The sequence below is a fragment of the Mytilinidion resinicola genome (assembly GCF_010093595.1).
Source record: "Mytilinidion resinicola strain CBS 304.34 unplaced genomic scaffold BDZ99scaffold_29, whole genome shotgun sequence".
Classification (NCBI taxonomy): Eukaryota; Fungi; Ascomycota; class Dothideomycetes; order Mytilinidiales; family Mytilinidiaceae; genus Mytilinidion; species Mytilinidion resinicola.
In genome coordinates, this window is record NW_022985465.1 from 86,408 (window position 1) to 113,759 (window position 27,352).

At 52.9% G+C, this 27,352-nt stretch overlaps 12 protein-coding genes across 12 annotated transcripts; 2 read left to right on the forward strand and 10 right to left on the reverse strand.

Annotated features, from left to right (window-relative positions):
* Positions 1-138: 138 nt before the first annotated feature.
* Positions 139-1,482, reverse strand: BDZ99DRAFT_176620 (uncharacterized protein). Its single transcript, XM_033713017.1, has one exon. It carries the CDS (start codon positions 1,381-1,383, stop codon positions 337-339), a length of 1,047 nt encoding a protein of 348 aa, XP_033569838.1. The 5' UTR covers positions 1,384-1,482; the 3' UTR covers positions 139-336.
* An 18-nt stretch (positions 1,483-1,500) lies between these two features.
* Positions 1,501-3,731, reverse strand: BDZ99DRAFT_427842 (uncharacterized protein). The gene is made up of 3 exons (XM_033717173.1): positions 3,509-3,731; positions 3,287-3,454; positions 1,501-3,227 (listed from the first exon to the last, which is right to left on the reverse strand). Exons 1-3 carry the CDS (start codon positions 3,566-3,568, stop codon positions 1,764-1,766), a joined length of 1,692 nt encoding a protein of 563 aa, XP_033569839.1. The 5' UTR covers positions 3,569-3,731; the 3' UTR covers positions 1,501-1,763.
* An 832-nt stretch (positions 3,732-4,563) lies between these two features.
* Positions 4,564-5,731, forward strand: BDZ99DRAFT_576476 (uncharacterized protein; the record flags this gene model as incomplete). The annotated part of the gene is made up of 5 exons (XM_033728588.1): positions 4,564-5,014; positions 5,065-5,086; positions 5,161-5,288; positions 5,341-5,474; positions 5,579-5,731. The coding sequence occupies exons 1-5, from the start codon at positions 4,696-4,698 to the stop codon at positions 5,729-5,731; spliced, it is 756 nt and encodes a 251-aa protein (XP_033569840.1). The 5' UTR covers positions 4,564-4,695.
* Positions 5,732-6,953: 1,222 nt separating this feature from the next.
* On the reverse strand, positions 6,954-8,706 carry BDZ99DRAFT_491919 (uncharacterized protein; the record flags this gene model as incomplete). The annotated part of the gene is made up of 3 exons (XM_033723131.1): positions 6,954-8,425; positions 8,497-8,598; positions 8,643-8,706. 3 exons carry the CDS (start codon positions 8,704-8,706, stop codon positions 6,954-6,956), a joined length of 1,638 nt encoding a protein of 545 aa, XP_033569841.1.
* A 674-nt stretch (positions 8,707-9,380) lies between these two features.
* On the reverse strand, positions 9,381-9,988 carry BDZ99DRAFT_176691 (uncharacterized protein). Its single transcript, XM_033713018.1, has one exon. The coding sequence runs from the start codon at positions 9,897-9,899 to the stop codon at positions 9,555-9,557; it is 345 nt and encodes a 114-aa protein (XP_033569842.1). The 5' UTR covers positions 9,900-9,988; the 3' UTR covers positions 9,381-9,554.
* A 113-nt stretch (positions 9,989-10,101) lies between these two features.
* Positions 10,102-10,404, forward strand: BDZ99DRAFT_526982 (uncharacterized protein; the record flags this gene model as incomplete). The annotated part of the gene is made up of 2 exons (XM_033726189.1): positions 10,102-10,172; positions 10,251-10,404. 2 exons carry the CDS (start codon positions 10,102-10,104, stop codon positions 10,402-10,404), a joined length of 225 nt encoding a protein of 74 aa, XP_033569843.1.
* A 289-nt stretch (positions 10,405-10,693) lies between these two features.
* Positions 10,694-12,023, reverse strand: BDZ99DRAFT_468564 (uncharacterized protein). The gene has a single exon (XM_033721281.1). The coding sequence runs from the start codon at positions 11,651-11,653 to the stop codon at positions 11,072-11,074; it is 582 nt and encodes a 193-aa protein (XP_033569844.1). The 5' UTR covers positions 11,654-12,023; the 3' UTR covers positions 10,694-11,071.
* A 1,379-nt stretch (positions 12,024-13,402) lies between these two features.
* BDZ99DRAFT_548099 (uncharacterized protein) lies at positions 13,403-15,482 on the reverse strand (the record flags this gene model as incomplete). The annotated part of the gene is made up of 6 exons (XM_033726907.1): positions 13,403-13,783; positions 13,814-13,979; positions 14,142-14,712; positions 14,764-14,901; positions 14,985-15,137; positions 15,212-15,482. The coding sequence occupies 6 exons, from the start codon at positions 15,480-15,482 to the stop codon at positions 13,415-13,417; spliced, it is 1,668 nt and encodes a 555-aa protein (XP_033569845.1). The 3' UTR covers positions 13,403-13,414.
* Positions 15,483-16,757: 1,275 nt separating this feature from the next.
* On the reverse strand, positions 16,758-18,973 carry BDZ99DRAFT_548102 (uncharacterized protein; the record flags this gene model as incomplete). Its single annotated transcript, XM_033726908.1, has 5 exons — positions 18,473-18,973; positions 18,166-18,412; positions 17,462-18,097; positions 17,073-17,429; positions 16,758-16,904 (listed from the first exon to the last, which is right to left on the reverse strand). The coding sequence occupies exons 1-5, from the start codon at positions 18,652-18,654 to the stop codon at positions 16,758-16,760; spliced, it is 1,569 nt and encodes a 522-aa protein (XP_033569846.1). The 5' UTR covers positions 18,655-18,973.
* Positions 18,974-20,802: 1,829 nt separating this feature from the next.
* On the reverse strand, positions 20,803-21,316 carry BDZ99DRAFT_176728 (uncharacterized protein). The gene is made up of 2 exons (XM_033713020.1): positions 21,139-21,316; positions 20,803-21,083 (listed from the first exon to the last, which is right to left on the reverse strand). Exons 1-2 carry the CDS (start codon positions 21,202-21,204, stop codon positions 20,907-20,909), a joined length of 243 nt encoding a protein of 80 aa, XP_033569847.1. The 5' UTR covers positions 21,205-21,316; the 3' UTR covers positions 20,803-20,906.
* BDZ99DRAFT_176727 (uncharacterized protein) lies at positions 21,317-22,399 on the reverse strand. Its single transcript, XM_033713019.1, has 4 exons — positions 22,134-22,399; positions 21,815-22,078; positions 21,419-21,757; positions 21,317-21,338 (listed from the first exon to the last, which is right to left on the reverse strand). Exons 1-3 carry the CDS (start codon positions 22,141-22,143, stop codon positions 21,510-21,512), a joined length of 522 nt encoding a protein of 173 aa, XP_033569848.1. The 5' UTR covers positions 22,144-22,399; the 3' UTR covers positions 21,317-21,338; positions 21,419-21,509.
* Positions 22,400-23,868: 1,469 nt separating this feature from the next.
* On the reverse strand, positions 23,869-26,867 carry BDZ99DRAFT_548108 (uncharacterized protein; the record flags this gene model as incomplete). Its single annotated transcript, XM_033726909.1, has 7 exons — positions 26,594-26,867; positions 26,405-26,530; positions 26,216-26,341; positions 25,696-26,161; positions 24,648-25,647; positions 24,167-24,549; positions 23,869-24,038 (listed from the first exon to the last, which is right to left on the reverse strand). The coding sequence occupies exons 1-7, from the start codon at positions 26,840-26,842 to the stop codon at positions 23,869-23,871; spliced, it is 2,520 nt and encodes an 839-aa protein (XP_033569849.1). The 5' UTR covers positions 26,843-26,867.
* Positions 26,868-27,352: the final 485 nt, after the last annotated feature.

Here is a 27,352-nt window from a genome sequence, read left to right on the forward strand (position 1 = left end):
AAATTGTGGTTCCAAAATTGGCGATGGAGGAAGAAATGTGGTGGTGAGTATCTTGGGGATAGAAATAGGAAGAACACTAGTACTAAGGGAAGGTGCGGTCTAGAAAGCGCCATCTCAAGAAAAGTGAAATGAGCAAATGAAGAGAGGAGAACTTCTTCTCCATACACCAGAAGTTGATCTAACGGCCCTTTTCATTGTACAAGTCACTCTTTCGTGACCAATCACAATGATCTACGACAAGAACCATTCGCAGTGTGACCTAGTGATCTGCTTCTCTAAAGCTAAGGATATCCCAGGCGGCAGTGCTCCGAGCTTTCTCGACGAACCCATTGGTATTCAAGAGTTTTCCTCCACAAGCTTATCCACCATTGCTTCCATCTCCTCCTTAATCGGTGTCTTGAGGTATCCGTCTATATCCGCTTCCTGCTCTATGTTGTCGAGAACTCGCAAATCCGGCGGGAGCCCCGGAGCAGGTGTATCGAGAGGAGTGGTTTCCTCCCTCTCAAGCGCCAAAACGAACGCGCTAAGCTCAAAGCTGTAAGGAAACTGCGCCCCAAAAAGGGAAAAAAAGTACCGAGAAAGAACTGGCGGCGAGCCAATTTCGCTTTTGTCATTAGATTCCCGAATCCAGTTCTCAAGATCCCGCAATTTGCTCAAAACATCGTCGGTAAACGTTACCGGCGGTACTACTTGGATCACAGGCTCGCGAAGATATCGTCTCGGGGTGGTCCCTGGCGAGGCTGGTGGTTGACCGAATGAGTATGAAGGATAGGATGGGCCGAAATAAAATGGTTGTTGTCCTTGTGATTGCCTAAAAGGGGGTGGTGGGAGTCCTGGTGGTGATCTGAGATAGGGCAGGGAGCCTTGCCGACCAAAAGTAGGTTCGTAAGGGGCGGGAGCGACGTTCAGCTCCGCTTGGATATGAGCAGGTCTGCTTTGGGGTGGTTGACTGAGAGAAGACAATGAGCCTGGTCGACCAAAACGGGGTATCGGGAGGGTTTCGGACCGTTTGCTGAAGGAGCACGGCAAGAACCCTGGTGGATCGAAATGGCGTTTTGGGTTATTTGCAGGGCCACGTTCCGCTTTTGGCGTACCATTTGGTAGTGCAGGTAACTCCCGGTCGTAGCCGGAGCTGGTAGAGACACCGCCGCGGCCATCTACACCCATCATAACGCGCTCACCACTGCCCCAATCACAAAGTTTCGGGAAGGGGAAGCTTGTGGTGTTCGAGGGTTTGATTGAAGCTTTTGCCCCACGGATGGAGACCTGGTCAGTCCATGGCCCGAAATTTCCTGAGAGTTGTGTGTTTGTCTGCTCTCTATTATGGCCACCTCTTGTAAGATCTCCATTCGCACTGTGCTTTTGAGTAGTTGCCGCTGGCATGTTTGAGGTTGGTCCGTTCGAAGCAAAGCCGGGGTGCTTTCGGAGTCGGGTATGGGCTCCAGTGGACCGGGAAACCACCAACGAAATGAAGTAATGAAGACTGATGTGATAGTGAATGACGGTATTGCGGCTATGAGCGAGAGAATGTATATGACAATAGAGGAGAGGCGTTTACGGTGATGAGTTTCGGACAGAGCCTTGGAAGGTAGAAGAAAACGGGGGAGGAAAGCACAAGCAAAGCGGGCAAGAACCTCCGACGTATTCAACAACTTCTCTTCGAAGACCAAGAGAGTCATTCAGGAGACGATAGCAAGCTCGCAATACATGATACCTTTCTGTGAGAATTGACATACAGCACTCCCGCCCATTTTCACCGATGCCTATGCATGCATACTCGTCCCAAAGACAGTTGACAGATCACTTCCAGGCCCGAACGACAAATTGGCCCCAACCCCATGCCTCGCCAAATGGTTTTGCAGCACTTTGACGTAATCCGGACTGAGTGTCTGTGCAATATATCGCATGCGGTTTACGACCCACTCGCGCATTGCCGGCGGCGTGATCACTATCTGTGAAATGACGAAGAGTGGCCACACGAGTTGGTAACCACCAGCCGTTTTTGGAGTTTCCGGTGTTCCCTGTTGATTCTCCCGGTTTTTAAGTGAGGCATAGCCGGCCCAGAGAGTGAGGAAGTGATGGCCAACGCGGTGCCCCTCACTGTTGCCGATGGCGGGTTTGAGAATCGTTTGCGGCGATATTGGGATTGAGGAGGGAAGATCGGGGTCCATAGAGAGGTCCTGCCCATCGGTGGAGGCATAACCGGCCAGTTGAGGGACTGTGGCGCAGATCTCGGCAGCGAGTTGCAAAATGATTGTCTTGGAGGTTTCGACTTGGGCTACTAGATGTGCGGATAATGACGTCGGAACATGGAGCGCTTGGATTGCTTGAGTCAATATAAGCTTGTGCAATCGTACTCGAGCCAAGCGGAGATTGTTCAAAAGCTGTGCGACAAAGGTTCCGCGGTATAGATAATAGCAGCCTTGGTAAATTAGCTCAGGATCAGCATCTGTGTATACAACGCGGTATTGCCATGCCGGCGGCATGGTCGCAGCAAAATATTTCATGTCATTGTCTAGCTGAATACACGATTGCTGGATATCACTGGGCGCGGCGACTAACCCAGAGTCGATCTTCCGCATGAGATTGATCCAGCGAATCATGAGGTCGAGGAATCTCGGCTGTGGCTTATTGGGATCGTTAAGGTCCGGTATGTACTGCCTCAATCTGATGAAATCGTCCGGTATTGGGTTGCTTTGCATTAAAGACGTTATGACTATGTTCAGGCTGAGGCTGTTGAACAACCGTGCCCCGAGATCTGTCTTGAACTGCTCCCTGGAACGTAGCTTGGCTAGTTCGATGGCACCGTTCAAGTGGGTGACTAAGGTCTCCAGCGCTTGTTGACTTGGCGACATGATCACCTCAAACAGGCCCAATAACATGACTGAAATGAGGGTCGAGTCCTTCTTTGCAGTGTCCTCGGATGCTAAGGCCAAATTGACCTCTCGAATAGCGGAAGAATACTTGGCGCGAGCTGTGTGGACTAGCTCTGGGACATTATTGACGGTGGCATATCCGGCCAAGCCAACTGCGAATATGCTTAAGTGGAAGTGTCGATCGATTCCTGGCTGCTGACAGAAGTCCGGAAGGTAGTCAAACTGGTATTGGTTCGCCTGGCGCCCAACATAATTGGCCATGAAGAAGTTGACCGCCAGCTGATCCAATGGCTGAGAGAGAGGTTGAGGCCTTTTTGAAAATCCCAGCAGGTTACCAGATTGGCCCGATACCTTGTTACCAAAGTCAGCACATGGCATGTGGTGCAGGCGGTGGCGGCGATCACACTGACCACCGGAGCCAAGGGGGAGGGCGTTGCATTTGGAGGGCTCTCCCTCCGCACTTTTTCGGCGACTTGATTACTCTGGTCCACAAACATCAAATCCACCTGACTTCGGTAGCCAGGGCATGGTCTTTTCCAAGCCACGCATTGGCCGCATTTTGGAACGGTTTGGTCGCACTGGTATTCCAGAGTTAGTACTCCATTAAAGCCGCTCTTCTTGCATCCACCTACTCTGATCTTCCTCTTCCGACAATTGGCGCAACCTCTGGAGGGCTTGCCACGGTACACCATATTACGACCCAGCTTCAATAGATGCTTCAGACGACTTGAGGCGACGATCCCAAAGATGGCTAAGAAAGTTGTCACTGGTCTGGCGCAAACGTAGACTATATGGATCGGGAAGCCAGTGCGAAGTAGCTGCGCATCTCGTCATCTTTAGAGACGGGCAAGAGTGTCATAATGGTTGTAGTGGAGATGATAGACCCCCTGCATGACTGAGGTCAAAATTAGTATGGCTGAGCTATCCCTAATTCGGTAAGCAGTGCGTGATTGGTTGGATAGAAGCAACGAAAATTCTGTTACACCAACCCCAATCTACCATAGTATTTTCATTAGGTTTTACGTCACGTGACCCGACTCTAGTACAGCTTTGGTTAGATCCAGATCACGTGACGGAAACCTACCTCGCCGCGCCTCACTTCTTGCTCTCTTCTTCCAGCGTCATACATGAGATTTTAGCTCCACATCTGAGCGTTACACAAGATTCGACGGCACTCATTTGGTCCACGGATCAGAAACTCTCTTAGCAGGGTGGACTTGTGGCAGGGGTGCCGATTTAATGTTCGAAGGGTCCAGAAGGAGGATATGACAACCAAACCGCAGACTTTTCGTCCACGAGAATTAAGGAGTGGCGTTTTGCCCTGCAGGGCGATGACAATGGACCCCGTTAGCCACTCGTGGTTCTCCTCTTGTGTGGATGATAAAATGGCATAGGCCAGCCTTGAGCCGCAATATATTAGAAGCTAAGTTTCTTTAAGACTTGGGGCCCCGAAATGGAACCTCGCAGGCCTCCGGGCCCGGAAATGGGCCTTCCGCGGCAGGGTGAGGACCCCAGTCTTAACCCTCCCTGTCGAATACAGGGCCCAAAACTGGGGTTCCAACGAGCTGCTCAGTCTCAGCTCAGGATGCGCTCGCTCAGGATGCGCTCACCCCAGCACAGCCACAGCTCAGGCTGGATCATGAGAAGCTCAGTTCCCTGAACGGGAAAGGAAATTGCGTGGGTGCACATTGGGGTGTTGTACTACCTGTTTCACAACACCAACAGCCCCATCACGCTGCCATTCCTCACCATCTTCCACCTCACCGGCGCTACATCTCCTATTATTCCTACGTATACTTCGCGTTACATTTATCCTCTCATGCCGGGAAAGCGCCCGCGCTCGACCTGCTCCGCCAGCAGCCCTGCGACGGCGCCCGAGGCGAGTCGACCCGCAAACGACTGGCTCGCGTTATTAAGGACTTCGCTCTTTATCGTCACTGCTCTATTGACCTCGCCTGCGGTCCTCCAGCGTCCCCTCGTCCTTGAAAGCGCCGCGTGTGCTCCGTCAACCCTCCTACCCTGCAACACCTGCGCAGCTCGAGTCCGCACGCCCCCGAACGTCAACAAGCCCGCTCCCTCGACCGCAGCTCCCCCTCTGCGCCTCACACCAACCTGCTCTCTTTTGAACAAAGCAGACAGTCCTTCTCCCCGATGACTAGCCCCCGAAATCCGTCCCTGACGCGAAAAGTCACCGCCATCACCGAGAAGAAGTAACTGGCCGGGTACACAAAGGGATTGCACTCCCAGAGGCGCTTGCTGACTTTGTGAAGACACTCAAGCGAAGCCGTGAGCAGGAGCCTTTGCCCCATGCACAAGCAATCATAGATACTCGGAGGGCTGCGTTGAAGGAGTACATTCTTTTCCGGGGCGAGGGCTCCTCTGGTGGGATCAAGGGCTTGACTGAAGGACCGGGTGAATCTAATCAAAGACTATCTTCCTACGCCGCCGCGTCTAACTGTCCCAGAGCTGTTGGGCTCGCTCGCGCGACCGCAGCCATACAGCTGCATCGGATATATCACTACCACAGGCGACGACACACACCCGCATTCGCCATGCCGTTTACCCGCGGGGAGGATGGCATGGCTGACTAGTACCTTCGTACGTCACCTTTCCTTCCCATCACAGTTTCCTCAGCTAACTCTAGCCGCAGGCCCAACGTTGTTCACAACGCCGATACACACTTCCCCTTTCTCACCACTTAGCGGAAGGCCGCTATCTTTGACGAAAACCAGGTCCACGCCTCCCTTCAAGCCGCACGCGACGGCGCCCTTCTCATCAACTACATGCACGACTTCTACTCGCTTGCGTACCCAATCGCACCCCCGCGCAGCTCAAGACGTGTTATTTCTCCTTGACGATGGAGAGTTACAGTCATACTTTGGATACACTGGCGGGAAGTAGACCCAGAAGATGACGAGGTATACTTCCGGATGGAGGACGTAGAGATGGCGCGCATGGGCAAGCTAGATGACCTGCTTGATGTGCGGAGGATACTGCACAATCATCTTAACTTCGCGTTGGGGGAAAGTTAGGTGACGCCCCACTTCCTCACCTCTTTCTCTAGGGAATTTCAATGCGTGCACTCGCCCACACTTGACAGACACGGCACATGCACATGAAGACCATGCACGCACATACATTCAAATGGGGGTCATGACCACTACAGGTCGTACGCTATCTCTACCACCAATGCGGTAATAACTCAATCTCCGCTACGATATCACCTCGCGCCTCGCCAGCATTCAGGTTGGTCACGCCAACCTCCTCTTTACCACGTTTCATCAGCTAACAGGCAACAGCTTCATCAAACCACTCTTTCAACACCGACGTCTTTGCTCTCCAGTCAGTCCTCATCGGCAATCCGCGGAGGTTCTTGATCACACATTCATCCAACGATGGCCCATCACCATTCCATCTCTCGCTCCAGCACCCTCGTTGGAACAGGCCCGTGGGCATGTGCTGGCTTTGACATGGTGAAATAGTGCACGTCAATTGAATTTGGCGATGCAGGGAGGCAGCACGGTGGAGAAAGAGAAAGAGGTGGATAGAGGTGAGGATGACGATGTTAGGTTACGCGCGACAACACGCCTTCCACAGGTGAAGCACCGCCAGCACCGTCAACAAGCGCCCCAATCGAGCCCGCCCAAATCGAAGTCGGTAGCGAAGGCCGCTCGTCACCTTTTAATCTTTCTCTGACTGCCCGTTGGGGCTACGAGTCGGCTCCAACGCTGCGCAAACGTAGGCGACAAGGGGGGTTGGATTGCATTCTACTTTCAATAGACCTTAAAGAGTTAACAAATCTCAATTTTATCAACGCCAGCAACAAGTTCTATAGGCAAATCAGCCCATACAGTAACCTCGAATTCTGCAGTCCTAATTAGTATTCTTACTCATCTTATTGTGGTACTGAAGAACAAATCACAGCAAAATCGTAATGGAAGAAGAAAACATCTCGAATTTCGGATGCCGTTACTTGGCCGGACACGCTGGGATTCGCAGCTGGCGAGTGGTTCGATGTCTGTCGCGAGAGATGTAACCGATCCGGACGCGGATGGTGAGATGCAAATCATTGCCTTTTCATTGCTTTCTCTTTGCCTTCTTGCTGTTGCTGGAACTAGTTTGGGTTATTTCTGGGGTAACTGGTTGTTCGTTTGACTGGGTATCGGGTATCACATTGGCTAAGCTGTACTCCTCAAGTCGTTGGGACAGCCCTGAGTGTGACGAAGCCAGTTCTTGATCATGCTCGGAGCCATCAAAATTCGAGTCAGCCGGTAAATTGTCGATGACGGAGCAGAGTCTTTCAAATTGCTTCGGGACCCACAAGTCGTAGAGGTTGCGGACAAAGGTGTTTGCTTTCCACCTCTTATCCTCCTCCATCGTTGGTGCAATACTAAATTCTGCAATTGAATGCCGGTAAAACTCAACACCATTCCCATTAATAACAGCGTAGTGGCCGAAAATCCTCACATCCACATCGCTGTGAGATATTGAAAACCCATTAATTTCTCGATGCAGCTCGTTCTCTCGACCAACCAAGCGGAAAAGTTTGTATACACCACGTAAGATAACAGACTGAGTGTGAGCGTTCTGTCGATCGGCAATGTCCAGTCCAACGGCTCCGCATTTTACTTCGCTGGAAAGAAACGGAAGATACATGTTATATATAGCTGCAAACCAGGAGTAATTAACAAGTAGGTCGCCGGTATAAGGTTGCAGCTTCTCAAGCTGTTTTCGACTGAAAGCATCTCTTTTGAATCCAACGCTAAAATCTGGCTGCGGACGAGGACTAGGGCGTGAACCGGAGCGGTTGAGGAAAGGGATAGAGTTAGTCCAGCATGCGTTGGTAGTCTCTCGGAGAATATCTAGGTGGTCGGCTCCCTCATCGGCCATTTTCTCTGGTGAAGGAACAATGAGCTCTGCAATGTAGCGGATTACCTTAGTCTCGTTCTCGCCTCTGATCCTTTTGCATGTCTTCCTATGCATTTCATCGTCAGAGAACACAGTATGTTCAGGTGGCGGCTGCAGTGCATTTAGGAGCGCTTCGCAAAGCTTAGTGCTTTCAGCAGTAATGCCTTCCTTGTAACCGTCCATAAAGCTACCACAATCTTTCAGTTGTTCTTCAAACATAGGATGATTATACGGGGCATTCGTCTGGTCCCGCGGTTGTTGGTTGCTCTGTGTCTGGGTCGTCTCCGTATTCAAGCTGGTGTTTGAGCGTTTGCGACTAAGCGATCGTCTTCTTGCACGCGCATCATTGACAAGATTTCCTAAACGATTCATTGTGTCCTCTGCCGGCCAGGTGTTGTTCTTCGTCCAAAAGTTGATCCGAGCCTTGTTGAATGCCGCTGAAGATGTTCGTTCTCGTTTTGAGGGCGGCTCAGGTGGGTACGCAACTTCGTCTTCTCGAGGACGCTTTTTTTTCTGCGCGTATTCGTCAGACTTCATCTGGGGATTATTTCTAGTTTGTAGACGCTTTCTTGGCCGTTCCGTCGATGTATGTGTCTCGGGGTCTTGAGCTCGCTTTCTTGTACTGACGAGTCCTTTCTGGACTTGCTGTGAATTCGGGAGATCCTGCACAAGCGATGTTAGATCATTGGCAATAGTGGTAGTTGGCGAATACGTGCTTCTTGCTTCGCTGAAATACGTGAACTACGTCGCGACTGTTGCGCTGCGATACGTGAACTACGTCGCGTGCCTTTGCTGGTACCCCGATGCTGTTGCGCTGCGAAAGTCAGTACAGTATGGCAAAAGCTCGAGACGTCTTACGTTTAACTTGAGATGATTTACGCCGTCTCTTTTGAGCGGCTAAATCCGTTGGACCACAGGCCATATCGATTGATATCGGAGGGTGGAAGCACTCATATGTTGCCGCCGAGTTTGAGGGTTGACTAGCGCCAGTCCGAAGCTAAGGCAAACGCCAAGCCAGAGGAATGCGCTAGTCCCAGTATGACGTGCTCCTGCCTTGTCAGGCACGTCGGCATCTATAAACCCCGACGCAACACTGTATGCCCATCTACGGATGGCTTGCTGGCCAGCATCGCCCCGTCCGTCCTGAAAACGCGCCCGTCCCGAAAACGCGCCCGTCCCCACGGGAATTCGACAGCATTGGCTGACCCAGCCGCCGCTCTGCCCAACATATCTGCAGACTACCTCCCCAAGCCGCGCAAAACGACGCCCTTATCCTCCTTCCATCCCGTCGCTCGCGCTTCGATCGTGCGATCAGCTCCATCGTGCGACCAGCCCAATCGTGCGACCAGCTCAATCGTGCGAGCAGTTCAATCGTGCGAGCAATTCAATCGTGCCATCTGCTCCATCGTGCGACCAGCTTAATCGTGCGATTGTGCGATGTTCAATAAGGGAGAGAAGATCCTCGAGAGATGTCTGCGTTGATGGCATAAAGTCACGTGGTTGCGTACCTTAATCCGCCAACTTGAACTGGGTTACTCTTGCTATCAGGCAACAGATTGGTTAGGTAGCGACGTTTTTAGGAAGTGTCGAATCCCTTCCCCACAGCTAGCTGGGCAGATTCAAGGGGTTTGAAGGTACGGCATGGTGAGGGTGCACGTTTTGCCAATTATATCCGCTTGCTTGTGGGCTTTCAATCAATTAATCGCGAAGCCAGAATATGATGCTCCATATCAGCCGCCAGTCCGTGCAGGATATGTGATTAGAAGGGTTCTAAGAATATGCTAAGCCTAAAGTGGTCTGTATAACAGCTAGTACGATATCCAAATGTGCACCCAAGCAATTTCCTTTCCCGTTCAGGAAACTCAGCTGCTCATGCTCCAGCCTGAGCTGTGGCTGTGCTGGGTGAGCGCATCCTGAGCCGAGACTGAGCAGCTCGTTGGAACCCAGTTTTGGGCCCTGTATTCGACAGGGAGTGTTGAGACTGGGGTCGAGTAAATTTGCCCTCGATGGAAAACAGCTCAAGGCTGATCTGCGCCACTTTATCATCCATGCAAGGGTAGCGCCACGAGTGGCTGATAGGTTCCAACGTCGTCTGGGGCCCAGAGGCTCTATCATTGCCAAACAATTGAAGGCGTGCCGTGCTGTTCCTACGATGGCTAAACGGATTCCTGATAGAAGAGTAATAATGCAAGCCTATTACCCCTAGAAAACTCACACCATACACCCACTAAAGGGATCCCTTCCCTCCGCCAGTGAGTGTATCGAACCGACGGATTTCTCCCTTAGGGGTTCCATTAAGGATCCCCAGACCATCTGCATGATATCCTGTCGAGAAAGACTATCGCAGCAGCCCTTCTCGTATGGGCCGCGCAACTGTCTCGGCAAGAAGTGAGTACCCGCCAAGATCGCCACTATCCCTCTCCCCAAGTGGCATGCGTTGGACTGTTGCTGACTGCTGAGTTCCAGTTTGGCGTATCACAAAATGCGCATCATCCTGTCCAAGATTCTGGTCAATTTCGACATCGGGCTCCTGCCGGAGAGTGAGGGCTGGACCAACCAGGAGGTGTACACGCTTTGGCAGAAGCATCCGCTCTTGTGCAAGTTGAAGCCCATTAGGTAGATGGGGATGGACAAGTAGCTCGTATGAAACAAGGTGGAGTGAAGAATGCAGTATTTGCAGCTCGATACGCGGAAGACAGATGAAAGACAGAGATAGGCATCCGCGGTCGGATCGCCGTGGAGCCCACCATGTAGCGAGCGGTCTGCGAATACGCGCGCATGTCCCCAGGGCCGTTGAAGGCTGAGTTGGGGGCGCTAGAGGCATGAAGGGAATAAAAAAAGGTCGATAATTACCCAGCTTACTCGCCTGGTAGGAGATACACCGAATACTGCAATGTTTCACCGGTTACGGCTTGTCTAGCGATTTCTGCTTGTTTCAAAATATCTGCTCGTTGTTTGCAAGCTGTCTCTGCTGGCCCCATTGAGTGATTAAGAAGTAAACACCCAGCTCGACGGAAAACCATGATCTATCCTGGGCGAAGATAGCACCCCCATAGTGGATTCCCTTCTCGATTCCTTTTGGCAATACCTGCAACCCTACGACGCTAAACGGTGATTTCCCGCCCTCAAAGCAAACCTTCCCACTTAGACGCCTCCGATTCTGGCAAAACCCGCCTTGTAACCGAGGCGAGAAACTTATGCTCGGTGACAGTCCATCAGTCCTTCCGCAATCCCAGCCCTACCATCGCATCAGACTCCCATCATCGCCTTCCGGAAGTCCAACAACCTTAACCCACCAAAGACACCCCATCCCCTTTCCTCCGATGGCTCCTCAGCCCGTCAAAAGTCGCGTGACTGAACAGCTCCGCATACCTCTCCGGATCCAGACTCACAAGCGGAATCCGAACAGCATTCTCGTCTCCCTCGTCTTCATCATGCTCCTCGTCCTCAGGATCAACCTCGGGCCCAGTATCATCCACCACATTTCTCAGCCTCAGCCGCACCAGGTTCACAAACCCAATCCGCCCCACATCCCGCGAGCGCAGCTGCGGCACAGGCCTACCCGCCGCCTCTGCCCGTTGCGCGACCGCCTCCTGGCGCTTCGCATCCTCCAGCGCCGCCCGCGCGACCGACTCCAGCGCCGCCGCATCGACGTGGACGCAGTACGTGTAGCGCGCGTACCAGAACGGGCCCGGGTACGGCGCCTCGCTCAATTCCTCCTTCGCCTCATCACCTTCGACCCAGGCCTTGAACACGTCGCGCACCGTGTCCACGCTCGCCCCGTCCAGCGTCGCGCGGTCTTCCTGGACCGTCATGTTCATCGAAGACAGCAGATCCGGCGCCTTCAGCACCTCGAGCCCGTGCTGCATCTGCGCGTGCACGGTCGCGAGGAGCGAGGTCTACGCCTCGTCGGAGCTGTAGTCGCAGCGGTAGAGAAGGAGACCCCATTTCTTGAGCTTGTGGTCGTGGAGGCTGGCGCGGATGGTGCCGACTGGATCTGTGTAGAGAGGCAGTGGGGGTGGTTGGGAGTCGACGCCGCTTTGCGGGGGCCGATCCTGGCTGGTGCTGGAAGACATCGAGAACGGACGGCTATTGGCGTCAGATCGGAAGACGCGACTTGCGTCCGTCTGCTTCGAGGCTTTTTGGCGGGCGTAGAGGGAGAATGGACTTGTGCGCTTGCGCGAATGGGACGTCATAGAGTATGTGGATATCGTGGTTGGTACTTAGTGGAAGCGTGCGTGGTGTTTGTCGTTGCTTCGAAAGCGCGCCAGCCGGATTTTACTTTTGCCGGCGATGCTGCTTGCAGTCTCTAGTCCTAAATAAGAAGTCGAGAAGTGCAGAATAACCGTAGGAGTACCCTCCCACCAAACAATAGCCTTCGAGTTTCAATTTATTCTTGGCTAGAACTGCAATAGTGCACCTCGAGAGTGTGATTTTGATTGCTTACCTCTCACTGCCTGTATTTTACCTAGAATATGAAGGATAATCGGTTTGTCGTGGGAACTAGACTTGGTGATCATGTTCTCGCGTATCTACGCTAAGTTTCCGTGACTGCAAGTACGCTTACTTTAATGCGCTCTGCTCCACCAGTGGAAGCGACAACTGATTATGCTCCGTCTCCGGTATCCACTACAGGAAACTTCAAATCCGAAGTGTGGGTTGTTGGGGTGGTGTTAAGCGTGTTGGCTTTGCTCTTTGCCATCTCATGCTGCATCTGTAGAAAACCAGGTCCTCCAAGTCCCCGAGGTCTACAGTGTGAGCCGGGCGCTCCAGGTCGTGATGGTCGTGATGGTCGCGATAGTCGCGATGGTCGAGATGGCGCTCCCGGTGCTCCCGGTGCTCCCGGCGCTCCAGGTCCTCCAGGTCCTCCAAGTCCTCCAGGTCCTCCAGGCCGGCGCGGAAGTACCGGGCTAGAAGGGCGCGATGGTCGCGATGGTGCTCTCGGTGCTCCCGGCGCTCCCGGTCCTCCAGGTCCTCCAGGTCCTCCAGGTCCTCCAGGCCGGCGCGGAGCCGGGCCAGAAGGCCGCCATAGCCGACAGGGTGCTCCAGGTCATGACGGGCGGGATGGACGCGACGGGCGCGATGGACACGATAGGGTGTGAAGGATGCGACGGACGTGGCGGACGTGAAGGTCACAGTGACAACGATGGGAAGATCTGCCATTCGCCTGGTCCGTCTCTCATCAAGCGAGGATCGATTCTCTGAATAATGTCAGAGAGTCCGCCGAAGACGCAGGAGTTTGGGCGCTATTGTAGATGTCGCATTGGTAGCTGCATCTGATGTCATATCCGTAATCGCCGCGTCCTCCAGCCAGTCGCTACCAACAGCAATAGCTGCAGCCCCAGGATCGGCTTCGACCTCAGCAGCTATGTCCTCGTCCCTCTTCCGCTTTCTTGTGCTGATGAAATCGGGCGAGCGGGGTCGGTTGGACAGAAAGTACGGCGCCTCAACCTCGCCATGAACTGACGCCGCATGATCATGCCATGCAGCGCTTCCGTCGATCCGAGCATCGTCACTTCCTCGGCGACGGCGTAGATGTAGTGACGGGTCGTTCCCACGCAGCATGTGCCAGCGCGTCCGTACTGCACCCGGCGTCCGATCTGGGAAGAGTTCAAATATATCCTTCCACTTCATATCCATGTCCTTGTACGCGAGTAACCGCAGTTCGTCCGACTCCAACCACGGTACATGCGTTCGTTTGCGGAAGCGCATATCGTCTCTGCCGAGTCGCTGGCCACTACTAGCAGCATGAGATCTGTATTCGCCTGGGCCTTCCTCTCCATCCTCGTACTCTTAGTCCCTGCCGTCTGGGCAGTCGGTGCCATGACTGGCAGCATTACTGAGGGGACTGCTTGCATTGAGCAGCGTCGGGCTTTCGCGGGTACATACGCCTGACGCACCATCGCCATATCGGTACCCCAGTAGCATCCATGAATCCGGCGATCGCTGTGCCATGCGGATGACTTTGCCTTTACCACTGAGGAGCTTGTGATACTGGGCTATCGGGTTGATAGACAAATCCAACTCACTGCAACGCACAGTCGCTGTCGCAGTCGACAAGCCTCTGGCACATAATAATGCGTGAGATCGGTTATCTGATATACCATGTTGGCGTTGGGTCCATGGCCTCCACCTCCAGCCTTCGTTCCTGGAGGGGATGTTCGTGGGGAGCAAGACCAAGTCGTGCTATCCGTTCTGGGCTTGGACAGTTGACAGGGTTGGGATGACGTTACATTTTCGTGATGTTCTCGTAGGCATCGTGCTCCAGCCTCGTCGCCTAAGAGTAGTTCGTGATAGGCCGCGCCCGCTCTTCTGGACTAGACGAGTGCTATGTTTACTTCGTTGCAAAGATTTTACCGAAAGTCTACTGGACACCTATCGACCTGGCCGAGTTCGTCCTCGTGGCTTTCCCCAGCTTCATCATCACTGCCTTTTCTATTCTTTTCACGCCTCTCTAAACCTAGATCGATGTCTTGATCACTCTCTACTCCTTCGAAGGGAGAGGAATGGAGCAGCTCCTCGACTGTCCCCCGAGCATGTGCGCCATCGTCGCCAGTGTCTCCATCAAGGTTGTTTGGGTGCGGGACTAGTCTTCCGGCACCACCGCCTTGGCCGTCGCTGTCAAGAGGGCCAGGACTAGGCTCATTGCTAGCTCTGGAACGGCAATTTAGGCTGTTGGGAGTCGGCAGGTGCGTTGGCCTAGGTTTAGGCACATGATCGAGCATAAGGCTCTCTGCCTGTAGCTCAGACCTTTGCCGCTTTGCCAAACGAGAGTCTTCCAGCTCCGGTTCTGACGTAAAGTCCGGCACTTCCGCCGAGGAGATTATCGTGTCAACAGATAAACGGTGCGTTCGTTTGCATGTTAACGGCGATCTGCTCGTCATGTCGACGTCGCCAAAAGGGGATTCGTCCTCTGCCAGCGATGGCTCTGTTGAAGACGTCAAACGGGCTCCTTAACCGGTGCTGGAACGCTACTCACCATGACGAATACCCTCCATATCCCCCACGGAGAGGGCGCGCATGCTAGTTGCGTCGCCATGCTCTCCAGCACGGTATCCTTCGGTGCTAGCAGCCGCGTGGTAACCGTGGCTAAGTTTGACTTGCGTGCTGTGGTGCTCTTCGGTTGCGTCGTTCTGCAAAGTTCAAGGAAATTCTATCGCGAATTAGTAAGTCAGCACCTCAATCTACTCATATACTTACTTCGACTGCTTCCGTCAAAAAAACCGTTCACAGCCAAATTCACCTTCTCAACGCTTGTAGCGTAGTCCGTCCCTCTATTAAGCGATTCCCGGCCAGACTGGTAATGCTCAGGCTTCTCTAATTCAGAGGCGCCACTGAGACCACCGACCACGTCTACTCCCGTGTGTTAGTTCGGTTCTATTGGCTTGCAACGATCAATGGGCGGGTAATACCATAGCATAGCAAACCAGAAGCATCTGCAGCTCCGAGCAGAGCAGGTACTGCCGGGTCGAGCGAGCGCGATGCATCTGAGTTCGGCCTTGGGAAATCGTCGATATGGAACCATTCTCCATCATCTTCAAAGGAGCCAACTCCTGAACGGCTGTGCTCTGCCGTCTTGGTTGTAGCCGTTGATTTGACCTTGGATTTTGGCTTGGGCTTGGGCGCCCGAGGAACGTATGGAACGATTTTCATAGGAAATGAAGGGGCTAATAAAGAGGTGCTGCAAGAGGAGGCCATTTTTGGTGTGGATGTCTGGTGACTTCTCTGATCGTGAGGAGTTTGAAAGAAGTAGCTCCATCCGGACTGAGGGTCGCTTATATGTCCCGGCGGTCGACACCGCCGTCCGAGAACGAAGAGCCTGTATAACTGCCGCATCCATCGCGGAAATGGTCGTAGTGGGCTCAGCGAGCAGTGCAAGGGCGCTCTCTGCAGGGAGGACGAATGAACTCGAAGCCCGTCGGCATCGGCGTCTCCGAGAGGACCGCGTATCGCTCTCCCAAGCGGCGTAGATGGCCTCATCGTATCAAGAATCAGCCTAGCTCACCTAGCGATTGGCTAGCAAATGGTCGTTACAACTCGGTCGTGCGCGTCTTTCAGCTCTCCAGCCGTTTCGATTGTTTACTCACCGCCTGCCCCAGGACACAGGACAGAGGCAATACGACTCTATCGGAAGCCTTCTAAATAGGCCCTACCATCGGTGGCGATGAAAGATGCGCGCCTAGGCCACTGGTACACGAGGCCGTCTCCGTTGCTGTTTTGTTTTCGCCCATGAAATGCGAGTCGAATAATGGGAACATCGACACGGGACCAGCCGCTCCCACCCCTCGTATCCTCAAACAATAAATGCAGCACGAACTTGTGTTGGTAGACCGAACTAGGTGCCGACAGGGGCAAATGGGTCGTGATATACCTGATGTATTACTGCGAGATTGACACAGAAATTATCCAGTACACGTGTGCTATCCGAGAGACAACTAGTATTTAGTGTAGCCCAAGAAACACCCCGATTACACCTGAAATTTGCCTGTAGATGTAAACTCCATAAGGCATGTTTTATCTTCCACTGGGTTACTAGGGGTTGAGAATGCGTGAGTGGCAGTGACTGCCACCCGTTTTCGACTGGACGTGCACCTTACCCTGAGCTGGACACAACACCAGCCCCTAAGCCCCTAACCCTAAAAGCCCCGAGGAAGACATAAGAAAACACCGAAAACAGGAAAAGCCCCCCAACTCCCCACACCGGAGGCGACACATTAACGCCAAATAAACGAAAATGGGGGTACATAGCAAGAGGAGGGTATTAGTCGAAGCGGGATACTTAAATGCAGGCGACTCTGCGGTCATGCCAAGAGAGTCTAAGGGGTAGAGGGAGTGGATGTCTGCCCCGGACAGGAATAGGATAGGAAAAAGAGAGAGAGCAAAGAAAAGGAAGAGACTACAGAAGAGAGTGGTTATGGCAAGTCGGTTGATGCGATCATGGAGTTGCTTGATCCTGGCCTCCTCCTGGCTTAATTAGAAGATCTCTCCTGCCGCTCGGCCGTAGTTGTCTTCGTAGATGGCTGTGAGTTTGTCGTTGAACGTGTCGTCGCAGGCACCGCAGTCGGTTGCGACCGCAGTATCGAGGGAGAGGGGCTTAGGGGATGAGACCTGTTCGCTGGCCTGATGGCGAGTGTTAGCAGAGTTGAGCGGATAGAAGGTTGAGTATAGTAATGCTGATGCCAAAAAAATTGGAAATGAAACGCAGTCGTCGATCCTCCAGTACAGCCTGGCAGGCCCGCAAGCACTCGACGTGGTTGTTTTATCCTCTCTGCACTGCGCTAGCTATACATATAGCTGGGCGCCGTCTACAATAGCTGTGAACCGTTTCAGCAAGTGTGCAGAATCAACGACGGAGTTCGGGGACTTGTGACGGTAGAAAGCTTTGAGATTCTCGCGCACCTTCTGTGCGGACTCAAACACGATGCGGATACGGTTTCGGAGCATCGCAAATCCCGTGACAATCTCGAGCCGGGTGAGATACGCTTCCGCGACACAGTTTCCCCAGATATCTGATCCGGGGAACAATTCCAAGTCGCAGGTAGGGCAGGCCCCCTGATTCATAAGTACGTTGTCACAAGCTCGGCCAAATATATGTCCACACGGGAACCGAACTGGTTGGTTGATGCCATTTGGTGTGTGTAGTGACTATCGCACTTGTCGCAGCACCGCTCGCCCACAGAGACTGCAGGATGTAGCGATATAGGGTCATTTGTACACGCGGAATGGAGGTACATGATGCCTGAGAAGAATGGTTCAACTTCAGAGGTATGTGTCGTTTGAGTTGGTGGCAAAAAGAGCCTCATCGCTACTGTCGCAAGAGTGGCCATTCTAGCTATATCGGTGTTGAGCGGACCTTGAACGGATGTTAACGTGTCGGCTAGCCTTTCGCTGCAGCGACCACGCCATTCTTCAACTGAGAGTGTGTATTGGAGCCGGAGATCGAGAGTCTCAACTCGAGAATCGACTCTGAACCTACTCCAGTAGTCCTCCGTCTGACTGGAGTATCGATCCCGCGCAAGCAAGACGTCTTGATGGGATTCGATGACAGCAGTGCAGGCCTCTATCGGCAAATCGAGGTGGTCAGCCGCGAGCCTCGTCCTAACGGAGCCAGCCCGGGCAGACTTTATTGCCTGGTATAGCTCGGACTGACGCAGCTTAGACAATGCGGACTCGAATCGGGAACACGTGTCGGAAAACATATCTTCTATGACTGATTGCGCGCTTGTGGGTAGGAGGTAGATGTTAGGAGCTCGCGGGGCAGTTGCGCCGGCAGTGGCAGCAACGGAGGTCGCGCTCGACAATGGCAGTGCCATCTATGGAGGCGTAGAACTTAGTAAGCCTGGGCAATGTGAAATAGGAGGGGAGTATTGCCATACTGCACCTTGCGTTTGATCTGCTTGCATAATGCTTCCAATGCTGGAAGGCTGAAGCCTGGATAGAATACTCCTGCCAAGATCTCCCCTCGCGTAGAATACCAGAGATCGGGATACTTTCGGGGCCGTGAGTTAGGAGGCGTTGTGCACAGATACGATTCACCCAACCACAAGGTTTTCCAGAGCCAAAGGAGGCCGTCGTCACTAGGGCGCCAGCTTTTATTATTGCCCCAAATTCTTGACTCCCAAAGGGACCTGTGGACTAATGGCGCTGCCGATGAGGACTATACCTATTATAGTATGGTTGGCTCTGACGGCCCGCGATCGGGAAGGATCTCATCTTTATCTTGTAATCGGGTCGATCGATCGCGGCCGTGCCCAAAAACATTACACCACTCCGCTGCGAGGCTTCCTCCCCGATAGCCACCGTAATCACCTGGAACTGCCTGCCGAATTATACTCCATGTGTGGAAGTCTTCCCGTGTCCCCGTATTCATGCCACAAATTTGCTGGAGCGAGCCATCGAGACACCATTCCGCTGCGAGGCTTCCTCTCTCGTTCGCGCCGTCTCCTCTGATAGCAACCGTAATCACCTGGAACTGCCTGCCGAAGCATACTCCATATGTGGAAGGCTTCCCGTGTCCCCGTATTCATGCCACAAATGTGCTGGAGCGAGCCATCGAAACACCTGATATTCGGCCGCCGTGCACGTGACGTATGGACAAGAGATGCATAGAGCTACTGTAGGCACGCTTGTTACAGTACATCTAGCGTATGCTAGGCCTGTACGGGCCTCTCCTACAAGTATATATAGGCTAGCTAGGTTTCTACATAGAATCGACATGTATTGTCCTCCAAATTCTTACCTCACGTGATCGGAAATATCAACAACCAGCTGAAAGCACGACACTCCGTGTTTAGATGCGACGGGTGTCCCGTAGTGTACTTGTGTGCCCGGTGTAGACGGAGAAGGATAGTTACACAGCCTTGATTGCTTCACGAGTCGTACGGTTGGAATGTGCTCCAGCCGCAAAACGCGGGCAAAAAGGTATGCTGGTGTTTTCTTCCGGCAGTGGTACCTGCACACCCCCTAAATGGTAAAAGCACCCCCCCCCCCTCTCTTGGCGCTTCACTACCTTCTAATTGGCTCGGAGCAGTGCGGAGCTTCCTTCGGGCATTCACCGTTACATTTCTCTGCACGTGATCTTGTACATAAACTTATACATAATCTTGTACGTGAACTTGTACGTGAGCTCGTATGTAAGCTTATACATAAGCTCGTACGTAAAGGCTATACAGATCGGCATGGCTATACAGCCTCTCCGTTCTACAACGCATTCTTTCCAATTTGTGCAGCTGTATATACAGCCGTACGTGAGCTCGTACGTGAGCTTGTACGTGAGCTTGTACGTGAGCTTGTATGTAAGGCTATACGTGAGGCTATACAAATCGGTATAGCGATATAGCCGTACGCGAGGCCGTACGTGAGGCTACACAAATCGGAAAGGATGAGCTGCAAGATGGAGAGGCTGTGCAAGATGGAGAGGCTGTATAGCCTCTCCATTTTGTATAGCCTCACGTACGAGCTCACGTACGAGCTCACGTACGAGCTTACGCACGAGATTACGCACGCCTAAGTGAATGAGAAAGGCTACACGTGCGGATGCACGTGATAATAGAGCTCCGGACGAAGCTCCGAGCCGTTCCAGCCAATCAAAAGATCAGACGAGAGGGAGGGGTGTGGTTTTACCCGAATTAAGGGGTGTGGTTTTACCAAAAGGGGGTGTGCAGGTACCACTGTCCTTTTCTTCCGAGAAAAAACGTTACCGTGTATGCATTATTACAGGGGGACTAGTAATCTCACACCCCCTAATTCCTCCACGCACACCCCCCTTTTCGCTATTCGCACACCCCCCCTTCTTGGCGCTTCACCACCTTCTAATTGGCTTGGAGCAGCGCGGAGCTTCCTCCGGGCATTCACATTTACGTATCTCTGCACGTGATGCTATACGCGAGGCCGTATGTAAGCTTGTACATGAGGCTATACGTAAGGCTATACAAATCGGTATAGCTATACAGCCTCTCCGTTTTGCAGCTTATCCTTTCTGTTTCCTTTAGCTGTAAGTAATGCTGTACGTGATGCCGTACGTAAGGCCGTAAGTGATGCTGCACGTGATGCCGTATGTGATGCCGTATGTATAGCTAAACGAAACTATCAAAACATCGCCTTGTAGAGGCTCCTTTCTATTAAGCCTGGCTCGCCTGCATTGCCGCCTGCATTGCTACCTATATCGCCACCTGCATTGCCACCTGCATCGCTGCTTGCGCTCGCTCATTCACTTCTAAGAGGAGCACGAGAGGAAACTCCGAAGAGTCGGCCCGGCCGCTCCAGCCAATTAGGAGATCAGACGAGATGGGGGGTGTGCAAATAGCGAAAAGGGGGTGTGCGTGGAGGAATTAGGGGGTGTGAGATTACTAGTCCCCTTATTACAGAATGACTACTAACGATAATACCCCAGCAGTCCGAAATCCGCCAAATCATCGCGATGACATTCGTAAACTTCGTAAACTCTCATCCTTCACTCATTACACGACCAACCCCAACAGTCCGAAATCCGGCAAATCATCGTGATGACACTCGTAAACTCCAACCCTTCACTCATTACACGACCAACGCCAGCGGTCCGAAATCCGGCAAATCATCGCGATGACAACGACCAACCCCAACTAGCCTCGTGCATCTCCGTTCTCAGTAACGGGTAGGCCCTTCCCGGGAAAGCAACATCATCGACTCTGCGCCCATTCGGCTCGCCTTCACGTCATTCGGACACGCTCGGGTTGGCGGAAAAGCAGGCGGAGCAGGCGAAGGAGGAGGAGGAGGAGGAGGAGGAGCAATAGGAGGAGGATAATGATGCCGTCGCATGACCTGCACAGCGTTAGTACGACGTGGGAATGACAGCAATACTGCTAGTTTGCCAGACCATTTTTCTGGTTTGCCAGACCATGTCTCTGGGATGCCAGCCCATGTTTTTGGGATTCCCGACCATGTCTCTGGGTTGAGCGAAATCTCCCAGTGACAGCACGCCCCGCTTGTCCCTGTACCCCAGGTCCACACCGACAAGATTAGCTGTATTCGCGGGACTGATTGTGGGCTGCGTCGCGTAGTTGACCTGCGCGTGGGCTGCTTCATCATTGGCGTCCGATGCAGTACTGTTGGAACTCGTCTTGCATCTCAAACGCATAGACTCGTCGAGTACCTGCCTGTAAGGTTTATGGAGCAAAGGCTGCATCGGCATGTTCACCTTCTGGAGAGTATGGATGCCTGGAAAATATCAATGTATGAGTAATAGGTTTAGCTAGGAGGATAGCAAAGAACTAGCGTATGTAGCTTGCCTGTGTACTGAGGGTTATCCTGGTAGAACTGTTCTTCTACTCCTATTATTCTATGGATCTCCATCCAAGTGCCCCATATAGGGTGGGATGCGTCCTGGACTCCCGCTATAGCGCGAATAGTGCGGTAAGAGCTGCATTCAAGCCGCGGAATCCAAGTGCTGCCGCGGCCGCGGAGACGAAATAAGGCCTCTGCAACATAGACCCGTTCTACAGCCGAACAATGTTAGCTCCATCTCCCTTAGCAGCGTATAAAGTCTTGCCTACCAACATGGGTGTACCTGTAATCACTTGGGTTGCAGTGTCGAGCACGCACTGGCCACCACTCTGGACGAGCGTACAGATTCTCACTTGGAGTCGCTTTTTTTCGATAGTCACGGTACGGATACTGATGGAATTTCGACGGCTCCGCCATGTCAATCCAGTCTGGGAGTAATTTCTTAAGACACTGCTGGTCCCAAGTATAAAAGAGATTTTGCAGAACCCTCTGTACGTCTACCTCTACATCAACGCGATACTCTTGGCTCTGTGCTAATGATATGTAAGCATATACATATATATATACAGCATGGACACGTTAACTTACTTTGGTACATGCCAGGGCTCGCAGGCTGTATCTGGGCTAGAGTAGATGGAAAAGCGACCGGTGCCGCTAGCTCTGCCCGAGTGGACAAAGTTGGTGGAGGGTTTGCGCTTGCTGTTGTACCCTCCCGGTCACCTTGAGCTGGCCTCGTTGCGCCTCGCTGCTGGTCTGCAATGCGTGGTTGCGGCAGACGCTGGTCTGCAATGCCTGGTTGTGGCAGACGCTGGTCTGCAATGCCTGGTTGCGGCAGATGCTAGCCTAGAATGCGTGGTTGTAGCAGATGTTTGTCTGCAATGCGTGGTTGTGGCAGATGCTGCTCTGCAATGTCTGGTTGCGGCAGACGCTGGTCTAGAATGCGTGGTTGTAGCAGACGCTGCTCTGCAATGCGTGGTTGCGGTAGACGCTGCTCTGCAATGCGTGGTTGCGGCAGATGTTGGTCTGGAATGCGTTGCTGTAGCAGATGTTGGTCTGCAGTGCGTGGTTCTGGCGGACGCTGCTGCGTGGTTGTGGCAGACGCTGGTCTGCAATGCCTAGTCGTAGCAGGTGCTAGTCTGCGTAGTTGTGGCAGACGCTGGTCTGCAATGCGTGGTTGTGGCAGATGTTGGTCCGCAGTGCCTGGTTGTGGTAGATGCTGGTGCTGTGGATAGCGCTGCTGTCCATCATTCACTAGTGGATTAGTTTGCAGAATGCCATACCACTGTCGCGTTTGGGGGCCGGGGTCAAAGGACGCAAGCGGTGGGTAGGACATTGGAGGAAGAAGGGGACAAGTCAACCTTGCTGCTAGAGATGCGGATTACTGCTACTGCTTAAATACAATCCCGAAAGCCTCTGTCTCCTCTACTCTTCGGACGTTACTACAGTTGCAAGGGCCCAATAAAGTGAGGGGCAGGAAGGGATGGCGGGGGCGGGGAACTAGGTTATAGGCCACCCGGGGAAGGTGACTAGGGGCCCCGACTCGGGCCCGCCTTGCCTACAGCACTCGAGCGATGCCGTATTGCATTCGGCGGAGAAGACACATCGTGTCGCTGCACACCCGCCATCGCTTCCTGCATGAACCGTGCCCCTTCCTCACACCGAATCCCGCCAGTGCAATACGTGAGCACCTGCTGCTTCTGCCTGTTTCCCCCAACAGCATTCTCCTCGGCCTCTTCCTTGCTTTCCCAGTCAAATGCCGCACCACAAACCCAGGCCACTGGCTAAACCTCCAGATCGCGGGCCTTGCTGCAACTTCGCCGGCGCAAGTATCCGGGGCTCCACACCGTCACGGACGACCATGATGGAGGAGCGTAAATTGGTGATCTCGTGAATGTCCAGAATACCGTGCTTGATGGTCTCGATACCACCGTGATTTCTGAGAAGATTTCGCGTGACGTAATCTCGCTCCATGTGATGGAATCGTCTCAGACATCACGGTGGTAGTGGTCCCGCATGTCAACCAGCTGGAGGCCTTTGCCACTCCCGACACAAATTTCGCGGAAAGCGGCGAGGCTCAACGCCCGTCACGGACGACCACGATGAGATAGTATCAATGGCAAATTTCTTCAGCACGGGTCAACGTGGCGGAATCTCCTCAGAAATCACCGTGGTACTTCCACCCTCATTTTTTGCTACCTTTTCGGACCCAACTCCTCCAAAATACATACTGATAACACCGAAGCCCCTATTTTACTATCCAAACACCCCAATATTATAGCAGATAACGTAATACCCTCCAAAGCTCTGCCACCTTACTTCTAAGTTATCGGCTCTGCCTCTGCCTCAGGAAGTCGTCCGAGCCGACGGGTTCGTGGAACGGGTACGTGGAACGGGTTCGTGGAAGTCGCAAAAAGTATAGACGGGCGTATTGATAGAGGGGGGCGTAAACCGATAGACGGGGGCGTTCATAAGAGCGAGGATGAATTGAAGGGCCTGTAAACGATGGAGCTTGAAGTCGACAACTCTATAGAAGTTGTGGAAGTGGGCGGCTCCATAGAAGTGTCCTTAAGCAACCATGGCTCTTTGGCTCTTGTCCTGGAGTGGCTGCGGTTTCGGCGAACCGGTTGCAGCAATGTCTGGAACGGAGCTGATCTGGTGGTAATGTTTAACGAGGTCCTCGTCACCGGTGCCGCTCTCGGCGAGGTCCTCGTCGTCGGCGTGGTCCCCGTCGTTGTTGTCGTCAGCGTCGTCGCTAGCTGCGGTGTTGAGGTCGTACGTCCATGATCCGCCTGCGAGAAAGATTTCGTACTCCAGCTGAGTGTTGGCGGGCAATGGTGCCATATTTATGGCCTGGTCGGCTCTCTCAGGACCTAGGTGCATGACCGCCGTCGGCTCGGGCATGTAGTCTGCGCGGATTTTTGACGATGCAAGAATGATCTTCTTTGCCGCTCGCGATGGTTGAGACCCTTGGAGTATGTTGCCGCCAAGGCCTTCGGTCGAAAGACTCGGGCGTTAGGAAGCTTATTCGTGCGAGCATGGGCTTTCACTCGGGGTCATACACGAGCGACTATCATCCGGGGTTGTGGATCCGGATGCGCTCACCCAGCACAGCATCCTGAGCCGAGACTGAGCAGCTCCTGCTGTTCCGTGATGGCCCCGGTTTGGCAACGGTTGTGGAAGTCATACGAGTCCCCTTCGTAGCTCCTCACACATGATTCTTCGTTTGTCGCAGGCCACATTGAAATCTGCTGTTCTGTGATGTTGTCGTAGTTCCTTGCGCATGATTCTTCGTTCATCGTAAAGCACATTGGGAGCTGCCCCGTGATGTCGCCGGTTTGGCAATGGTAATAGGAGTCCGTTGATGGGGTCTGGCTGGAGCTACACCCGATTGCCTCATGACCACTGCTGCTAGGATCAGAGAGTGAGTCCCTCAACGGAATTGGAATCTGCTGTTCCGTGATGTCGCTGGTTTGGTAATGGTTATAGGAGTCCGATGGGATCTGGCTGGAGTTACACCCGTTTGCCTCATGACCATTGCTGCTAGGATTAGAGAGTGAGTCCCTCAACGGAATTGGGATCTGCTGTTCTGCGATGTTGTTGTAGTTCCTTGCGCATAATTCTTTGTTCATCGTAAAGCACATTGCGATCTGCTGTTCCGTGATGTCGCCGGTTTGGTAATGGTTATAGGAGTCCGGTGGGATCTGGCTGGAGTTACACCCGTTTACCTCATGACCATTGCTGCTAGGATCAGAGAGTGAGTCCCTCAACGGAATTGGGATCTGCTGTTCTGTGATGTCGTCGGTTTGGTGACGGTTGTGGAAGTCCCCTTGGTAGCCATGGAAGGCCACACCGTGTTGATTTCCGTTGCTGCTTGAGTCTTTATCGAATTGGTCCTGTTTGGGGGCGGATGTTGCGGTAAGAAAGGTCGTATCTTTGGCCGCCGCACATTTGCCGAGGTGGTATTGAAGAGAGGATTGAAATTGGTAGCTATTCTGACAGTACTGACACTTGAATTTTCCCTGCGAGTGCCTCCTTTTATGCATTTGAAGGTAGTTTCTATTGGTGATTCCATGAGTATTTCGGGGGCAATCTTTCTGTGGATCTTTGCAACGGTTAGTAAAAGACCTAGCATTTAGAGGGTAGAGCGTACACGAAGAAATAAGCGTCCATATAGAGAAGGGTTTTTCCGGCGCCCCAGTAAGTGTTCGATGGATGATCTCGAAAAGATCCTTATCGACGTTTTTGTCTTTGCAAGAACGCAGTTTCCTATTCCCTCTTGATACTTTAATTTCTCGTGCTACTTCGATTCCATTGACCGCATTGTCGCTCCGGACTACATCCCCAACGACCAGCATGTCCTCCGCTCGCGTGTCAAGACCACTAGTATCACTAAGACCACTTTCATCATTGGCGACCTGACCTACCGCATGTTCGATGTCGGATGCGGTGTTGTAGCGATAGCTGGGTGGTGACACTCCCGGATCTTTTTCAACAGTTATTGGATGGTTCATCGATGCACTTGGTGTCAACGGGGTGAAAATCCGTGGTGGAAAGGACTGTAAACCACTTGAGAAGGGGGTATTATCCCTCTTATGCTCTATATTGGAACATGAATCCTAAAATGTCAGTTGCGGGATCTTCTCGTGCGGTGCTCTGTAAGGGTTCAGTACCTTATATCCAGTTTCCACACAACGATGACATGGCCTCTTTGCCTCGCAGCGAGCATGCACCTTCTTGCAGTTTCCGCATGGTTTAGTTCTTAGGGTGTGAATGTGTGGTGGATCGGAACATGAATCCTAAAATTATCTTTGAGTCAGTCGCGGGATCTTCTCATGCGGTACTCTGTAAGGGTTCAGTACCTTTTGTCCAAGTTTTACACAACGATGACATGGCCTCTTTGCTTCGCAGCGACGATGCGCCTTCTTGCATTTTCCGCATGGTTTGGTTCTTGGGGTGCGAATGTGTGGTGGATCGGAACATGAATCCTAAAATTATCTTTGAGTCAGTCGCGAGATCTTCTCGTGCGGTGCTCTGTAAGGGCTGAGTACCTTATATCCAGTTTCCACACAACGATGACATGGCCTCTTTGCTTCGCAAAAGGCATGCACCTTCTTGCAGTTTCCGCGTTGTTTGGTTCTTGGAGCGGGTTCGTAGCAACGGCTGGGTTGTGACGCTCCCAGGTTTTCTACGCCAGTCATTGGATGGTTCATCGATTCAATGGGTGCCAACGGGGTGATATTGCGCGGTGGAAAGGGGAGCTGAAGAGAAAAAGGGTCAACGGCGATTGCGGGATTCATATGGCACAGATGGAGATGCTGGGCATGAACCAAGGCAAACGTGCAGACTTAGTGAAGCGGGGCGTAGGGAGCATCAATGCCCAGAACATCTATGGCACGAATCACTTTAGTGAGTCGTGCAGAGCTATTTCCATTCTGGGGTACTCTCTCCTTGCAGGACTCCTTGCGTCTTCCTCGACTGGCCACTCGAAGCAGGTTGCGCTGGGGTGCCCATGCCGGTGACGTCTAGCTGCATGCCAAGCCGGCCCGCCAGACAGGACGACCCGGTGCACCATCGGGGGGTCTGCAGCCTCTAGACACCTTTCGCACGACCCGGCGCACCATCGGGGGGTCTAGACACATCCCGTGGCCAGCTAAGGAGGTGATTGCTGTGTGTCAATGGCGTTTGATCGCTACGAAAGGCTAATTTGAACCAATGAGCTCGATATCGTGGTGCAGTAGATCATGGCGTATCGCCGATAACGTAATCCACAAGTTAGTGGCCCGCACAAGCTAGTGGCCCACCCAACT

Bases quoted from the DNA above. Each gene is read 5' to 3' on its own strand.
- BDZ99DRAFT_176620 (XM_033713017.1), bottom strand. From the start codon at position 1,383: ATGCCAGCGGCAACTACTCAAAAGCACAGTGCGAATGGAGATCTTACA.
- BDZ99DRAFT_427842 (XM_033717173.1), bottom strand. From the start codon at position 3,568: ATGGTGTACCGTGGCAAGCCCTCCAGAGGTTGCGCCAATTGTCGGAAG. The intron at 3,455-3,508 runs GTAGGTGGATGC...CTGGAATACCAG, and splicing joins GTCGGAAGAGGAAGATCAGA to TGCGACCAAACCGTTCCAAA. The intron at 3,228-3,286 runs GTCAGTGTGATC...TTTGGTAACAAG, and splicing joins CCTCCCCCTTGGCTCCGGTG to GTATCGGGCCAATCTGGTAA.
- BDZ99DRAFT_176691 (XM_033713018.1), bottom strand. From the start codon at position 9,899: ATGATAGAGCCTCTGGGCCCCAGACGACGTTGGAACCTATCAGCCACT.
- BDZ99DRAFT_468564 (XM_033721281.1), bottom strand. From the start codon at position 11,653: ATGCAGCACGGGCTCGAGGTGCTGAAGGCGCCGGATCTGCTGTCTTCG.
- BDZ99DRAFT_176728 (XM_033713020.1), bottom strand. From the start codon at position 21,204: ATGGTCGGGAATCCCAAAAACATGGGCTGGCATCCCAGAGACATGGTC. The intron at 21,084-21,138 runs GTCTGGCAAACT...AACGCTGTGCAG, and splicing joins TCTGGCAAACCAGAAAAATG to GTCATGCGACGGCATCATTA.
- BDZ99DRAFT_176727 (XM_033713019.1), bottom strand. The intron at 21,758-21,814 runs GTAGGCAAGACT...GTTCGGCTGTAG, and splicing joins TTACAGGTACACCCATGTTG to AACGGGTCTATGTTGCAGAG.